Source organism: Emys orbicularis, chromosome 14 (assembly GCF_028017835.1).
Source record: "Emys orbicularis isolate rEmyOrb1 chromosome 14, rEmyOrb1.hap1, whole genome shotgun sequence".
NCBI classification, from domain to species: Eukaryota; Metazoa; Chordata; order Testudines; family Emydidae; genus Emys; species Emys orbicularis.
Window position 1 is genome coordinate 34,260,878 of NC_088696.1, and position 18,790 is coordinate 34,279,667.

Here is an 18,790-nt window from a genome sequence, read left to right on the forward strand (position 1 = left end):
TGTAAACTCATTTAAGAAACAATTAAATATGGAAGCTTTAAAGTTTTTGCCTCTTAAGAATTTTACTTTTTGGGGTTCTATTTGAACCAGTTAGAAACAAATCAATCACCACCACAAAACAGGTAACAATCCATAGGTAAATGTTAACATTTTAATCAAGTCTAAGTTTTTTTTCTGTGAAAAGGCAATTTGGAGCATGTGAAAGGTGCAGAACAAAACAGCTTTGGAGATTGGAGTTCTCTCTCTGCAGACCCCACCACTTTTCACTGAAATGATAGTTTCTAGAGGAGAAAGGGTAGATCAATCTTTATATGCCGATTCAATCTGCTGCAACTGCCAATGATGAATGTTTGTTATGGATGCTTGTCTACTGGGATAAGGGGCAGATTCCCAAGCAAGTCACTTCACATAGGCCCCTGAGCATCCATCAGATACGAAAGGCTTTTGGTCACTTCTGACTTGGAGTAGTTTTGAATTGTACTTAAAATGATTCATTATTCTGCTACCTAGTTCTCCAAAGTACGTTTAATTTGATCACTCAGCTCTACTATTATAGAATCTGTTTCCCCTCTTACTACTTAAATTCCATTTCTATGAGATTTTCCATTGGCCTCAAACTATAATGAATAGTTCAGACTCTGTTTCCATGTCTGAAGTTACTGGTTAATGATTACCCATAATAATGTGAATTGACAGTACTTTAACTACAGACCATGGCAGGGAGTATGATGCACCCAAGCATCCCTCTTCAGTAATAGCTGGTATATCTGTTCCTGGCTCCAATGGTTCTTCAGTTGCCCCATATTCCCTGTTGATCCTCTTCTGTTTCTGTTAGTAACTTTTGCTTGGTTCTCTGCTGTTTTTGGAACTGCTTTAAATTTTTAGTTAGATTTGGTCTCTAATTTCTTATCTTCACTGTCCATCTCTGTCAAAACACTGTAACAAAGCACCTGGGTGGCTCGAGTGATATCACCTGCATAGGAAATTGAAGATAAACCAAGTGAATATCCAAGTATTATCATCAAAGCAGCAAATTATTTAAACAGAACTTTAAGCCAACTGGACTACATATAGATCAGTGAAAGTTAGTCTTGAAGTGTGTTCAGTTATATTTTCTTTAAAATATACACAAAGAGGATACATTTGCAACACAAGGTAAAGTTCCATTGTTGGTCGAGTCTGGGTTTTTTTTTTTTTTTAAACAAACCAACAATATGTTTAAAAGATGCCCTAATAGTTTTTTCTCCCAGGCACCCTGTAGGGTATACAATACACTGAAATTTGTTTTCCCTGCTAAAAGAGACTGATAAGGCTTACAAAGCAAAAGCTCCAAATAGGGTGTGGGGGAAGGGAGAAGGGCTTCTGTATACATTTAAGAAATTGATAAGGTTTGATAATTGATCCATGCACTGACTGATGAAGCCATGTAAGCTATTTCATTTAACGGTGGATTTATGAACAACCCCTGTGGGAACTTTTACCGAACTGTAAAAAACAAAGCAGTAGGCTGCAAGAGAAGATTGAGTAATCCTTAACTGGACAATTCAACAAAGGGATACTGGCAGGCAAAGCTCCAGAGAACATTTCCCCCCCCCCCCCCCCCCCAGCTTTGCATAGCATACACATTACATATTTTCAAGCAGCTGATCAAGCTCCAACTAAAGTGAAGCAAGACAACATGTTTGCTTGAGTCCAGAAAGATTTAGTGATTTTAGAATTACAGCCAGCCTGGCTTTCGGATTTAGATTTTTCAATGTGATACAAATATAATGAGACTGATAGATGCTATAAAATATACACTAAAAGAAATGTAAAATACAGAAAAATAATGATTTTTTCCCCCCAATCACTGCCATTCAGCTCGTGTGATCACTCACACGAATTTAAAATTTATTGTAAATATCTTCATTCAAGTCTAGCAAATAGTGAAATCTCCCAATCTACATGCGCTTACCTAAGATGTTGTTGATAAATGGAGGCCTTCTGGAAATGGGCAAGTAGACTCCAATGAAGTAGACTGGAATTCCAGATATAGCAATGCCAATTCCAATCAACGAATTAATGGTGTCACTATATAGAGGCACCACCACCAGAAATACTGAGCATACACAGAAAGCTATTGGGAAAAATAGGCTCAGCTGTAGAAAAGGAGAAAAAAAGATTAGGACATTCTTGGAATGTTTTTGTATATCAACAGTTACATGCATTCCGATAAAAGTTGCAATTACAGAAAATTGCATTCCTAATACGTAACATTTTTCCAAATCAAGTTTTTAATTCCCATACACACAACAGCACGGGGTGGACTTGTATTTGGCTAGTTAGAAACATGTTAAGTGGATACAAGGACGACACTCTATACAGCAGAACCACAGAACAGAAGCTAAGATTCACATGTGCAATAGTGTAAGATTATAACTATGCAATGTTGAAAGAAGCTTTTCACTGCAGCAGAGTGGCTTTTAGACAAATCCACTGCACTGAGACATTGCCCTTCAGGAGTCAAGAATGGCATGGTTTGTTTAATGAAGTGCATCAAACTTTACCAGAGAAAGGTGCTAAAGGAATTACGAATTCAGACATACCACAACAGCTCCAAATATTGCCTTGGTAGCAAAGGTGCTACCAGCATGATTAATTTGCCCTCCCTAACTTTCACACAATAGTGCTGGGACTAAGGAGGAGGGGAAGAGAGAGAGAGAGAGCCATAATCCATTGACCTATAATCCAAAGAGCAAGCGTAGCTCCTGTTTTCAACCACATGAACCATTTTTCAGATGGCAGAAGGATGGACTAGTGACTGAACTGAAAAAATGAAGAGGAATATCAGTCAGTCATTTTCACCTAGTAGTTGAGCCAGTCTGCTAGAGCAGGAATATTTACTGAGCACTTGACAGCAACGCATGGCATTTTACAAAAATTAAGACATGGCTTGTGCCCTGAGAGTTTACAATCTAACACTTCAGACAGAACGCATATGGGTTCAAATTTCAGACAGTGCTGTAGGATGTACTGGGGTAGGGGATCAATCTTAAAAAAACTAATTCTGCTTACATTAATTCATTAATTTGTACCTTGAGAGGCCTGGGTCGATCTGGTTCCTTCCAGCGGAGGTATAATTGCCCAGCTATTGATAGTCCCACAAAAAACCAGTAACTGAAACTGAAGTAGTTAATAAGCTGGAAGACATCTTCTACAGTCAGATAAATGAGGGCCATAGTACACTGTTGGGAAAGAACATGAGTACCATGAAGAACTATAAGTGATACATAGGTTTTTCAAGTTATTTTTTTGCTTTGTACATTTAATGTCATCTTTCATGCCTGAGTGCTTTATATGATTATATACTTACAAACCTCACCCTTACAGAAATGGACTTTTTGGGAGGAAACAGTTATTTCTGATTATTCCTAGAGATGGGATTTTACTGAGATTTCCCAAGGTGGTGGGGGACACAAGGATGATGTTTCTTGCAATTCACCGGAATGTTTCTTGCAAAGACGGAAGTGAATAAAGTGCTGAATTTAGCACCAAAGTCCAGCTACCTAGCTACTGTCAAAGATACTTACAGTGGCAAAATACATTAAGCAAGTTTACCAGAGCATAAAGGCGTTCATAAACAGCTGGATTTTTACTATACATAGTTCAATCATATCCTGACGACTAAATAGCCTGAATGTATTATCTATTTGATTTGCTAACAAGTCAAAGAAAATTTAAGATGGATCTTAGACTAGCTTGAGTCTTACCTTGTGCATGAGAAATGGAAGTCTGCAAACAACTGCACCCAACAGCAACAAAGCCAAAGTATTCAGTCACTTTATTCCTGTTCCAGTTTTCTTTATATTTAGAGACTTTGTAGTTTGACTTACATTAAGAATTTTTAGGAATTATCAACCTAATTCAACTCCAGAGACTAATTAATTGTTAATTCATACAAGTGAAAGATCATTTAATGTAATATACAATACAGACCTTATCTGTCAATGAACTCCAACCCAAGTACAAAAAAATCCATTTTGGATCTATTTCATATCCCAAACACTTTCAAACAGCTTAAAAGCAGCAGCAGCAACTTACATTGAAGAGTAGTGTTGGTACAGGTGTGAACCTCCCTATATGGATCATGGACAATAGATCAGGGAGATGACCTTCCCGGGATCCTACAAAAAATAGCCTGTAAAGGACACAACAACAAGTAAATCTTTTTAACCTTTAAACATAGTATTTAAACAGGAAAACAAGAAAATTAAGTTATTAACTCCACAAGAAAACTGGAGAATAATCCAATTCTTGACCACGGGCATGAAACAATGTGGTTGATTACCTAGTATACAACATTTATTATACCTTACAATGTATTGTTCATATTGCTATGCAGTCACATTTTGCGAGTGAGGGGGGGGGGAAATGGGACAGACCTGTGATATGGAATATACAAACTAAAGTCTATTGAGGACAGTTATTTTATTGTGATATTCTTTAATGGCACGGACATTAAAAGTGTTCATTTATTTTATGTGTGATAAACTAAATTGGCCAAGAGTGCTTATGAACATCTTTTATTATTATTATTATATGGAGATATACCTATCTCATAGAACTGGAAGGGACCCTGAAAGGTCATCAAGTCCAGTCCCCTGCCTTCACTAGCAGGACCAAGTACTGATTTTGCAAGATCTTAAAACAGAACCAAAATGTGTATTACCTAGATGATGCTAAAATTGATGCATTAAGACCACCAAAACATGAAACAGCTACAGCAACAGGAACTGTCCAACTGAAAATGCCGAACACCTGGTCAGCAAATGTCTAATGAATGAAGACAAGGGAAAAAATTAAAATTTTTGCAATGGCAGGACATAAATAGAACAGTAAAATTAAACCTGTTTTAATAATATTTGTGTGAGAAAAAAACAGCATTTAACACATACATTAGTAATCTTCCACAGAGCTGTATAAATTGACAGCCATTCCTTTCACCTATTTTAGTTATAACATCAACACAAAATGAAGCTCACGTCAGGCAATTTAGTTTGGGTTTACTGCTCAGTGAACCCAAGAAGTCTTTTCTTTAAGCAATTCACAAAGAATTATGCTCATAAATCTAAAACAGATTTCGAAGTTGCTTTGGTTTCTCTGGCTTACCCCATAATATGCTGTGTGATACACCTGAATTATAAAAAGTCAGTATAACAGAGTCGCTTCCAGAGCAACAAATAAATAGGTCTCCAAGGGGAAAAACCTACAATCTAAGATCCAGTTAGGGAGGTGATATTTCAGAAGGCAAAGCACAACTGAGGAAACTTCTCCCCAAAACCCTCCATCACATGAGCATTTCTATAAAGTTATTGTTCTCGGAGCCAGTCTATAATCCTTATTTTTCTTTTCCCTTCTACTCCCTCCCCCTATCCCCAAACCAGCACATTCTGTCCCCTAGGCAGCCCTTCCCCGTCTTTGAACCGCAGGGGCTTTGGTCCTACAACACTGTAGCTGCAGAGCAGCTGGTGTTCTGTTAGCCAGCATCAACTTCCTCACTGCTGATGCTGCCAGACTACTTACATGCCATTGCAGAGATCGCCAGTACCAGTGACTCTAGAGCAAGGTGGCTAGGCGCACAGGATTTCTTAGTAGGTGAATGAGCAAAAGCCTCCAGAGGCCAATGCTCTGGAAACTATCATGCAAATGTTTAATAGCAGAATTTACTAGAGAGCGCGTTGGATAACGTTCTGTTCAGCATAATCTATTTCTCCCAGGTGAAGGAAATAGGATAGAATCTCTTAGAATATCAGGTCTCAAAATGTTAAAAAAAATCAAGTGGTTTAATATATAATGAAAGACAATTGCTTAGATACAGTAGTTTCTCTCCCCCCACCTGGGCCCTGTACCTTTAACTTTTCTCTTTTGGGGTATGTGCTAGGGGATGGAAGGGGAGCTATGCCCTCCCCCCCCAAAAAAAATTCCCTTATCCTCGCAGAGTTGTGTTCAGCTGGGGGGGAAGAAAGCCTTCATTGCAAATATGGAAGCTATCAATTAGGGCTGTTGATTCATCGCAGTTAACTCACACGATTAACTCAAAAAAACTAATCACGATTAAAAAAATTAATCGCAGTTTTAATCGCACTGTTAAACAATAGAATACCAATTGAAATGTATTATATTTTGGATGTTCTTCTACATTTTCATATATATTGTATTCTGTGTTGTAATTAAAATCAAAGCGTATATTATTTTTGATTACAAATATTTGCACTGTAAAAATGATAAACAAAAGAAATAGTATTTTTCAATTCACTTCGTACAAGTACTGTAGTGCAATCTCTTTGTCGTGAAAGTGCAATTTACCAATTTAGATTTTTTTTTTGTTACATAACTGCACTCAAAAACAAAACAATGTAAAACTTCAGAGCCTACAAGTCCACTCAGTCCTACTTTTTGTTCAGCCAATCGCTAAGACAAACAAGTTTGTTTACATTTACAGGATATAGTACTGCCATCTTCTTATTTATAATGTCACCAAAAAGTGAGAACAGGCATTTACATGGCACGTTTGTAGCCGGCATTGCAAGGTATTTACGTGCCAGATATGCTAAACATTCATATGCCTCTTCATGCTTTGGCCACCATTCCAGAGGACATGCTTCCATGCTGATGACGCCCGTTAAAAAAATAATGCGTTAATTAAATTTGTGACTGAACTCCCTGGGGGAGAATTGTATGTCCCCTGCTGTTTTACCCACATTCTGCCATATATTTCATGTTATAGCAGTCTCAGATTATGACCCAGCATATTTTGTTCATTTTAAGAACACTTTGACTGCAGATTTCACAAAATACAAAGAAGGTACCAATGTGAGATTTCTAAACATAGCTACAATACTCGACCCAAGGTTTAAGAATCTGAAGTGCCTTCCAAAATCTGAGAGGGACAAGTTGTGCAGCATGCTTTCAGAAGTCTTAAAAGAGCAATAATCTGATGCGGAAACTACAGAACCCGAAACACCAAAAAAGAAAATCAACCTTCTGTTGGTGGCATCAGACTCAAGATAATGAAAATGAACATGCGTTGGTCCGCATTGCTTTGGATTGTTATTGAGCAGAACCCGTCATCAGCATGGACACGTGTCCCCTGGAATGGTAGTTGAAGCATGAAGGGACATATGAATCTTTAGCACATCTGGCACATAAATATCTTGTGACACTGGCTACAACAGTGCCGTGAGAACGCCTGTTCTCACTTTCAGGTGACATTGTAAACAAGAAGCGGGCAGCATTATCTCCTGCAAATGTAAACAAACTTGTTTGTCTGAGTGATTGGCTGAACAAGAAGGACTGAGTGGACTTGTAGGCCCTAAAGTTTTACACTGTTTTGTTTTTGAGTGCAGTTTTTTTGTACATAAATCTACATTTGTAAATTCAACTTTCATGATAAAGAGATTGCACTACAGTACTTCTATTAGGTGAATTGAAACAAACAATTTCTTTTGTTTTTTTACAGTGCAAATACTTGTAATCAAAAATAAATATAAAGTGAGCACTGTATACTTTGTATTCTGTGTTGTAATTGAAATCAATATATTTGAAAATGTAGATAACATCCAAATATATTTAAATAAATGGTATTTTATTATTTTTTAACAATGCAATTAATCGCAATAAATTTTTTTAATCGCTTGACAGTCCTACTATCAATTATTTCTTTGCTGAATTTTATCAAATGGCATGTTACTTCTATTATACCATTTTCTGGAGCCAAACTAGTAGTGATGGCAGCAGCTGCTTAGTGTCTTGCATTAAATCAATCAATTGCTGCACTAAATCATTCTACATCATTTACAGGCTGCGAATTGCATACTTTTTTTATATCTATAAAGGAAGAAACAGCTAGTTAGTATCCAAGTGACATTCACAGCACACAAGTAGTTGCAGGAGATATCAAGCTTCTTTGTTGTACATACAGTAGGTATTTTATATTTCTGTATTTGCATAGTACATACGTAGGTGTACATGGTCATCTAAACATTTCCAGTAATTCCTCCCCCAATTTTTTCTTAGCTTTCTTCTTCTTCAGCCTCAAGAGCAAAATACCAAATGGCAAGAGCTGCAAAAATTAGTCCCTGCTTCCTGCGTGTTTTCTGTCTTTTCAGTCATAAATATTCATTTTCAGGCCAACAGTGAACCACCAGCTGTTAGTATTTTGACCCCCACAATACACCCTTTTCAGATGGCTTTTCACTCATGAAACTATGGACTAAGCAGGTCACTCAAAATGGGTAAATATTCAACACTGCACTTTGTTCATAGTGTACAAAGACATCTGGAGTTAAAGGTGGCCTGAAATATTTCTAATTGGCTTCTCCTCAACCACCACCTAAAGCAACACAGAATGCTTCGTTTCCTATCTTCCTCAGATGGCTCTAGACGCAAGTGATATCACACCATGGCCAAGGTATGTGCAGTTTAAAGAAATGTCACGAGGCCCAAGTTGGGCAAAATCTGAACTAGAGTTTCAGGTTTATTTTTCTTGTGAAAGGAAAGAAAAAAACCCTAAAAGTTTTCATGTGACTTAAATCCTTCAGCTACCAAAAACAGATCATTTTATAAACACAAAACAAAGCTTGCCTATCCTCGAGTACCCTGTCCAAACTTCTAGACAGCAAAGTGCTTTCTCCAGGATTTAAGTAGTCCAGCTAGTTTAAGGAGTCTGGTGGCACCTTAAAGACTAACAGATTTATTTGGGCATAAGCTTTCGTGGGTAAAAACCTCACTTCGGATGCATAGCGTGAAAGTTACAGATGCAGGCATTTTATAGAGCTCTCCATGTGTCAGTATATAATGCCTGCATCTGTAACTTTCACGCTATGCATCCAAAGAAGTGAGGTTTTTACCCACGAAAGCTTATGCCCAAATAAATCTGTTAGTCTTTAAGGTGCCACCAGACTCCTTGTTGTTTTTGTAGATACAGACTAACACGGCTACCCCCTGATACTTGACAGCTAGTTTAAGGATCTGAACTTAATTCTGCTTACAGCATGTGATGACCTGCAGTATAAACCAGAATGTATTCCATCTCTATGTAACTCTCAGCAAATTTAATTGCGCATCAGCACAGGGGAATGAATTTCTTGATGTGATGTGCCAATGCAAAAATGTATTCATGCTTACAGAAATCTGCACCAACAGGTTAAAAGCTACTCGGGGCATTACTACATGGTGGTGTAATACATTCTCTGGAGGTGTGATTTCTAAAATGCACTAACATGCTGGACTTGAATTGGTCCATACAAACTTTGCTGGTAGTAGTACTACATTAAAACACACTAGGGGACCTTTAGTGTATACCAGAAAGGTCTTAATACACAGCAACTTAGCGTGCTTTAAAAATCACACCCCCTTACAGCACGTTATCCCACTGTGTAGACAAGCCCTTAGTCAACTGTGTAGGTAAACTGAAAGTTGCCTTTCCTTCTTAAGTCTCCAGAAAAATTGTACACAGTGGCATAATTCCCTCATTATTAAGCAACTACAGAGGAAAAAGTGAAGGCAAAAAAAGATGACATTTGCTTCTTTAAATGGTCAGATTAAATATAAACTATTGCGCCGAGGCTCTAAAGAAAAAAATTTAACTTGACACCTCTTGCTCCTTCATATTACCCCACTTGTTAAAAAGTTCACCAAGATTATTCTTTGTAAAGAGCCCTCAGTTCAAAATACAGAAATCCAGGCTTTATTCTGTACTGTTTGTGTCTATAACTGCTTTGATTTTTAATGGGGCCCTTTTTTGCATTTTCATCATTTTATTTTTACCTTTTCCAAATAAATCCTAATTAAGGTTTCCTTTGTCAGCAAAAGATGGCTAACATGAACAGATTTAATTCACCAGAAGGGGCAAATAGTAAAGTCAGGACAAAAGCCAATCAATAAAACTTGTAGGAAATGTGTAAGAAAACTTAGATAATGTATTAAGGTGAACTTCAGAGTTCTCTCACTGCTTCCATGAGGGTGGAGAGAGAGACAGAGGATTCTGGCCTTAAAAAGGGAAAAAAACAGACTTCCAAATGTGAGCAATGAAAACTGACCATTGCAAGGACTCACCATATAGATTTCGTATTGTCCAGCCTCTGGCTCTCCCCTGTCAACAAGGTTCCCTCTGTGTGGGAAGTACAAGTGCAAAGCTGAAGCTAATGTCACTAAAGGCAACATTAATAGGACTACAAAAACAACAAGGAGTCTGGTGGCACCTTAAAGACTAACAGATTTATTTGGGCATAAGTTTTCGTGGGTAAAAACCTCACTTCTTCAGATGCATAGAGTGAAAGTTACAGATGCAGGCATTATATACTGACACATGGAGAGCAGGGAGTTACTTCGCAAGTGGAGAACCAGTGTTGACAGGGCCAATTCAATCAGGGTGGATGTAGTCTACTCCCAATAATAGATGAGGAGGTGTCAATTCCAGGAGAGGAAAAGCTGCTTCTGTAATGAGCCAGCCACTCCCAGTCTGATTGAATTGGCCCTGTCAACACTGGTTCTCCACTTGCGAAGTAACTCCCTGCTCTCCATGTGTCAGTTTATAATGCCTGCACCTGTAACTTTCACTCTATGCATCTGAAGAACTGAGGTTTTTACCCACGAAAGCTTATGCCCAAATAAATCTGTTAGTCTTTAAGGTGCCACCAGACTCCTTGTTGTTTTTGTAGATACAGACTAACACGGCTACCCCCTGATAATTAATAGGGCTGCAGCTATCTGCTGTCTCAGATTGGGGCTTTTTGCAAAGAGTGGTTTGTCCTCTTGCTGTCATCCAGAGACCCTAAGGCACAGAGCTGTCTGCAGAGGTCACTCTTGCATAGGAACATGCAACATTGGCTCTATATCTCCCCACCTACTTCATTTGGAATTTTCTGCCCTAAATTATTTGCTCCTTTCCTTCTTCGCCTCACAGAATGAACATACAGTATGTAGACAAGAAATCCTCCATACTGAAACAGATCATGGCCCTGTAAAAAAGCAGTAGCATACAGGATGTCCACAAAGACTATACCCTTCAAAAGAAGAGAACTGCCTTTCTCTAAAGCCAGAAGTATGATACCATATGCAAAGAAAGCAAAACTATTTTGGAATTTACATAATCCAGCCTCACAGAAGCTGTCATGAAAGTCTGCCAACTCAGGAGGGTAAGTCTACTTATCTGTACTTTACAATGATTGATCAAAATAATTGTAAATTTTTCCTTATCCAATAGACTACCTATTGCTTGTCCATCAAAAAAGTCCTCGAGGAAAGGAGAATTATGCAAAGCTGATAATAGTCCATTATATCAGATCATAAAAATGAGCGGGAGGAAACAGAAGAGGATAAATAAAGGAACTGAATAGTGCAAAAATCTGACTGCAAAAACTGGAGGCTATCAAGTATAACAATAGCTTGATACCATAGGAATAACATTCTCCAGCCTGGATTGCCCAATTCAAATTGACTGGTGATTCCAGTGGGTATCTTTCTTGGTCTGCAAACATCCTACACATGGAGTATTGTAAACTTATAGGTGCCTCTTTTGTATCATCAGATCCATATGCCTACTGGAATTAAGGCAAAGGCAGCTCAGAGAAATCAGGTCTCCCAAGGAAGAACATGATGGCTGATGATCAAATAATGAAGTAATTTTGAAAGATTCTTCAGAACAAATAAGCTGCGTCAACAGATGAAAATTCCTACAGACAACTGTTGCAATAGAAGAATAAGAAATCTGGTCTCCAAAGTTGAGCAATCCAAAGACCAAATTGAAATTAAGAGATTCCAAAATTTAAATCTGATGAAGGACATGATAAAAAACCTACACACCAGTGCACAACTAACTGTGGAACTCTCGTCCACAAGATGTCACGGAGGCAAAAAGCTTCCTAGTAGATTAGAGAGACATGATGGGTGAGGTAATATCTTTTATTGGATCAACTTCTGTTGGAGAGAGAGAGAGACAAGCTTTCAAGCTTACAAAGAGCTCTTCAGTTCTTGGAAAACTTACTCAGAGTGTCACAGCTAAATACAAGATGGAACAGATTGTTTAGCATAAGTAGTTAACACATATTTCAAGGGACCATTCAAGATGAAGTGGCCTGTTAATATAGGTGATTTGACATTTATATGGATGATTAACAGCTAGAGTTACATTAGCTAGAGTTACAGAGATAGATGATAAATTTATAAATGTAAATTCATACATTAGGATGTAAGTTAACCAACTGCAGTTAGGAAGAAATCCCCTTTCCCTCCCACCAAATAGGTAGGTTGTCTGACCATTATGGATTTTCCATCTTCTACTGAAGCATCTAGTCTCGGCCAGTATAGGAGACAGCATACTGAATTAGGTGGACCATTGGTTCTATCTGGTAAGTCAAATTCTATTCTTGTAAGAAGGAATTAACAATGTTTCATACAGCTGAACAGACAGAAATCACATTTAAAGTGTGACAGGTTTTACATACTCAAGTCTGGAAAAAGCTCAGGCAAAGGTAATATAGTATCACTGTGTCAGATAAAATAGATTCAACATATACTAGATAAGGTTTTGAGGCTCATAAAATGAAACAGTACAATGAATAATCTGGCTCATAAAACCAGGCAGTCAATTATTTTCTGTAAAACCTCACTTGCTCAGTCTCGGAAAGAAGTAAAGAGTAATCTGGTGAAGATGCTACTCTTCAATATATTACCGCCCTAAGAAACGCTTTATAGCACTGTATTCAAGGGTGGGGAAAGTTATGATGCTCTTAGAAGGGAGAAACTGAGAGGTCTGGTGTTCACTTTAAGTGGGAGGGAACCGTTGTGTCATAATTTAAGAACTCTTAAGAAGTTCAGTTTGCTCTGCATATCTTCCACAAGATATTTCAGCCAAATTAAGTTCTTCAAGGTTCTCAGTCACCTGAACTTTCTGGTTAAATTTTTATTTCCAGTGGTGCAAATTCAACAGACAAAGCATAGATGAAGAGCACCTATCAAATGTGTTTTCTGATTCCATAGTTGCAGTGGATAAGTCTGCCTGGTTTCTTTGTTACTTCCAAGACAAAATGCACTTTTTAGTTCATAAATTCATGTTTATAAAATCATCTTTCACTTCCACAGGAAGACTCAATTTCTTACAACTTTTGTCGTAAATTATTCTGTAAACCAGCCGATATCATCTTCAAGGTTGTGCTATATTTTCCTTTGACAAACGATAAAAGAATCCCTACACAGTTACTCATGGCAGTAAAATTTTATGGAGGTGCAACAAAACCGGCCACATGAAAAAAACATTATATTTGTATTGTACAGGGGTTTGGAGGGGGGGGCAGAGAAATACTAGAACAGGAATCAAAAACAACAACATCAAGTGCAATGGCATGAGAAAAAGGATTAGAGACTGTTTTCCATTATAGGCATGATTACTTGTATGACAACGTATCCTCGATTAGTAAATGAGTCATGGAGCTCTCATCTGAGAGCTGACCAACTCCATTTTACCTACCACTGCTTCTGGTGAATGTTCAAGTTCATTTTTACAGACATGTGAAGCAGTAGTGACAAGGGAAAGAATGGAGCATTTGACGGAATATGCAGAGGGTGACAGAAGGGCCTACCTGGAGACAGCTATTACAGAAGCATTTAGTCCGCCATAACAGGAGAAAGCCAACATTATGGGGATGGTCCATTGCATAAATCTCAGGGTTTCTTCTGAGAAAGTCTGAAGAGCAAGAAGCATTAAGATTAAATCATCATCCTCATTATGATCTGACAAGTCCTGAACTAGAACTGTTTCTATAGCCAGAAAACAGTAAAAGGAATAAATGGATTATAAATCACTTCCGTTATGGACAATGCCTCCCTCCCAAATATCATACTATATATAGACACACCCGTATTTGTTCCCCTCACTAGCAACCTTAATTCTGAACTTTGTTTTAAGACCACCTTAATGAAAGTACAGAAGCCAGGAGCTTCCAGCTGTGCATTTTACAGCTGAATTGCTAGCATTTTTTTCTGACTGAAGTGTTATGACAAATTAATCCCAGAAGAATGATCACAAAATTAAACACTCAAAAAAATCTACTTTGTTAAACAACACAAAAGCCCAATTTACTAAATTTATTTTTCCTGCAGCGAGAAAGTTAGTTTGGCTTCTTGACTTTAACAGCTGGACTCAACATCTGAACAAGATTTGCAAGACTACTACTTTGCCCCCTGAAATGCTGAAATAATAGTTCTGTACAAACAGTTCTATTTAAAGAAGTCTGACTGGAAGCAGAGAAAACTCCCCCAATAAAATGTTGCCACAAAACAAAATTCACAGGGTAGTTCCTTGTTTTAAGATCTGACCCATGTTCAGTAAGCGAGGGTTGCAGGAAGATAAGAGAGTCCTACATTTATTTTAGGAATGTCAACACAAGGACTTTGTCTTCACAACATTCAGTTTGCATTGTAACAAGATGACAAAGATCACCAGACATTGACAGTGCAACGAATCATGATGCAACACTAACAGTTACAAAACACCACTGTCCTAAAAGGATAATTGTAAATAGATGTCAGCCTTTCCTGAATTCAGAACTCATGCGAAACTAAAGACCAAAGATGATATTTTGCATAAGACTGAAAACTTATGCAGTGCCAGTTTGTGTAGCTCATTTCAGGTTTGTCTCACACATGAGTGAGCTCTTCCAGGTTCCATTTATACAGGTTCTTATATTGCTCTCAGCACTGTTGAATCTGAGCACCTTTCCATAATACATTAAGTAACTAACATCTCCCCTGTGGGTTTGTTCTTGCTCATTCTCTCCCCAGAGAGAGAAAAGTGGGTGCAGTGTAGCATTTTGTTTTGGATTCCCCCTGTCAGCCTAGGTCTGTGCACTGTAGGGCAAAGGCAGGGAACAGAAAAATCTGGCGTGAGAACATAGAACAGTTTTCCCCCTTTTAGCTTCCTGACCTTTGAGAATTGTTTCCTAAAGGAAATAAGGAAACTGACTCATGGTAACCTCATTTGCAAGTAGGAAAGCTGCACGTGCAAAAGACCCAAACAAAACAAAATTGCTGAGTGCGTAAAATTCTGTGCCACTCACAGAAAGCTTGTTTGTCTAAAGAAAAACACTGGGTGAGGTCTGTTCAGTTTGATCAAATAAATTCAAGTGACCTGCGCTAAAGTAGTGACTACATCAACTGGAAATGTAATGGGGTACTCTAATTTCTGGTGGTGCAATAGAAAGCAGTTTGTCAGGTTGTGCTATGTTTTTAAAGTGTCTTTCCACTCTGCTTTCAGTGATAATCCTGCTGGCTGGTCCCCACTGCAACCCACATTGCTCCCCTTAAATCATTTGAGATGGAAAATAACTCCTCCCTTTTCCCAGGGACAGAAGGTGCTGCTGCAGTGCAAGGTACAGGGTGGAATCTTTTCTTCATCTTTCAACCACTCAATTAGATCTTAAATAACCGAAATCATGCATGGCATATAGTCCACTGCATGGATATGCTCTTCTGGATATACCCCAGCCTCTTTGGCCGGATCTACACTAAAAAAATTGCATACCCACTTTCCAACAGTGCAGCTACTCAAATCAGAAATTCATGACAGTGGTGAAAATGTTTGTGCTTAATCTGCACTAGAGTTTACACTGCTCCTAATCCTAGTGTAGGAGCTGCAACAAGGCTGGAAATGGGTACAAATTCTGCAGAATAGGCAAGGACAAAATGTGTTCCCTTAAAATTACACTAACAAGCCAATCCTTCTCCCCAGATCTGACTCAACCCCTTGATCTCACACCTCCTGTTCGGTGTGTCTACACTCACACACTTTGTAGCTATAAAGCACCACAAGTGCAGCTTCAGTGGAAGCTGTAACAGACAGGGACTAGGTTTGAGGAATGTGGTAAAGATAGATGCCTGAATCCCATCTATACTATAGTTTCCATGACTGTTTACACTGGTGAAGCTGCACAGGCAGTGAATTACCTCTCAAAAGTTTGCAAGTATAAATGCAATCTTCAAGGGCTAAAGTAACAGTAATATTTCTATTTACACAGCCCCAAAGGTGTGCTAGTGATTTCCGTGCTGAAAATGAGAAGAGATGAGGGACCTACCAATTAACAAGTAAGAACTGGTAAAAAGATCCATAATTCAAATTGAGTGAACTCTTTCAATATGCCTATATCCAACAATCAATGTTGCATATCAAAGAAATTCCAATCAGGTTTTAAGTCAGAAAAGTACAAGATTCATAAGCAGATAAGCAACCCTTTTAAAAATACTCTTAGCAAAATAGCTTTTGTTCTCCAAATGTATTACTTCCATATATTCCACTGAGAGATCATGTGCTCTGCACTGTGCGACAGGAACTCATTTCAGAGAATCTCACCACTGGGAAGGCATGTGCATGTGCCTCTGTTCATGGATTTTAGAACCAACATTGTAAGTCCCCAACTGTCCCTCAGTTCTTCTCTAACTTCAGGCACATACTTTAACTCTCCAAAGTAGAGGAGAGAAAGGAGAATCATCTGAATCTGCAGAGGCAATACATTTGGAGAACAACTTGAGTCAGTAAGCAACCTCTTCTTCATGACACTGTTTCTGCAGATACTCACAGTTAGACTAGAAAATAGTGGCAAGCCTCAGCAAGAAGGCAGAGTATGAATAACTGAAATGATAGTGAAAACACTGCTCTCCTGAACGGCAATCTAGTCTGATCTGACTCAGTATTGGGAAACGAGAGAATATGCTTTGTGAAGGCATGAATAAAACTTCAGGTAGCAGCATTGCAAATCTCAACAACCAGCACATGACAAATAGATACTGCAGAAGTTATTACTCCCCTGGTGAAAAGGGCTGCAGGTCCTTCAGCATACTGTATCTGAAAGCAGCGACCCATTACTGCCTCTAATGATAAGTTCTTAAATTAACAGGTGCAGAAGAAGATGCCTTCCTCACAAACTGGTCTTTTTGGAAGATATCAACACAACCAAAGAAAGTGGGTTGGATGCTAGCTTTCAAAGTCAATCAGGCTCCCAGTTTTCCACTGCAAGAGAAGCTGGCAGTGACAGGCTTAAACACCCAAGAACAGTAATAGCCAAATGCAGAAGATGGGCCTAGAAAAGCAGTCACAATGGAAAGGTAACTTCAGAAATTGTAAACCCAAAAGGATAACTGCTAGCATACACAGCCTTTCCCTTCTGGAGCCTCCCCCAGATCCATGTTCCCATTTAATATGAGGTAAAGGCAGCTCTGAGAAAAGCACGTCTATTCCAGGGATCTCAGCACAGTGGTTATATGCCCCATCAACCTTGGACTCATAGGACCAGACGAAAAGATTCTGCATAAGTGAACATCTTCACTCTCCCACATCCAAGGGGAAGGCCATATGGCTCCTGGAAAGAGGAGAGGGCAAAGGACTGTTTTGTTTACTTTGCAAATTATTGTTGCCCTGGAAGGGAAATACTGACTTGAAGGAGGGGAGGGAAAATCCCTAAACTACCCAAGCATGGAAGAAAACTGAGGAACTGATGTTTGTCATCTGAGCCATGGCCACACCTAGCAAAGATGTAGTAAACTGAAATGCTTACAGCCACTATGCTTCCTTTTCTTAGAAGCAGACACAGCACCCCAAATTCTTAGAGGACCTGGCTGTTCTACTCACAAGCAAGAACCCAAAGACTCTCTAATGGATGCAATAACTTCTACAGCTGGGCTCAAACCCAAAGAGCCATCCAGCACCATCCAACTATTCAGACCTGTTAGATCAAAGGACTTCTTGGGCACAACTACATAACTAATAACTACATAGCCATATCCCTAACCTGACCTCTTTCCCCCATCTGTCAAATCAGAAAGAATCTAACCATTAGACAGAGTCCAAATCACAAAAATAAGGAAAAATCTAAGTACAAACATACTACTAGATAAATACGTACAACTAAAATATTATACTACCTAACCCAATTCTGATACAGGGAGAGTACTGGATTCTGCATCCAAGGAGCAGTTGGATGGTTTTTTAATACCTCTGAAATAGATTCCATCACTACATGGCAGTGGGGATCTGCAGTGTCATGAAAGAGAAAGCCAAGTATATGCTTAGAATTATGAAGTCAGATAAGACCCTGAACCTGGAATAAGATGCTGGCCATATACTGAATGGAAAGATGTTATGACTTCCTAGTACATTTCCCCCCTTCTACAGCAGAGTCCCAAATAAATTGGTAGAAACTAAAACACTCTAAAAATTAGAGATTTACTGGCAGGGAAAGGTGACATAGAAGTTCACAACCACTGTCTAAAAGGTGCATGGGTGCTGCTGCACCCCCTGGCTTGAAGTAGTAAAAACAACCCAAATATATGGTTTCCGCCTTCAGCACCCCCACTATAAAAATTGTTCCAGCACCCCTGAAAAGGTGTGCTCATTCTGTAGAGTAATAATTAGTGTGTATACGTAAAAATGAAGAGTAGCAAGGACTCTAGTACATAATTGAAGTTGAAATGGAAGACCGGAGTTGAAACCATATCTCTGACAGTTTGCAAGCAACTTTTGACAAATGAAGTGTATTTAGGATTGGCAAACTCCCTGGAGAAAAACTGCAGAGCTAGAAATCTCAAAAAAAATCTTATATCAGGGATTAGGATGGGGAGAAAGGACAAATTTGCCAGACACTAACACAAGGACTAAGCCTAGTAACCAGAGGCTGACGGCATATACGAAAGGAGGAATGCTTCATCAATTAGGTCTAAAGCTATACTCTGCTGAAGCCACTCCTTCAGCTCCCAGTTACTG

At 38.7% G+C, this 18,790-nt stretch overlaps 1 protein-coding gene across 1 annotated transcript in view; it reads right to left on the reverse strand.

The window, feature by feature from the left end:
* Window positions 1-881: 881 nt before the first annotated feature.
* Window positions 882-18,790, reverse strand: part of SLC7A6 (solute carrier family 7 member 6) — a 37,155-nt gene continuing 19,246 nt past the window's right edge. Inside the window, exons 5-9 of the mRNA XM_065416421.1 lie at window positions 4,709-4,812; window positions 4,081-4,177; window positions 3,075-3,224; window positions 1,955-2,138; window positions 882-973 (exon numbers count right to left, since the gene is read on the reverse strand). Of these exons, the coding sequence (XP_065272493.1) occupies window positions 882-973; window positions 1,955-2,138; window positions 3,075-3,224; window positions 4,081-4,177; window positions 4,709-4,812 (627 nt within the window). The remainder of the gene's footprint in view (window positions 974-1,954; window positions 2,139-3,074; window positions 3,225-4,080; window positions 4,178-4,708; window positions 4,813-18,790) is intronic.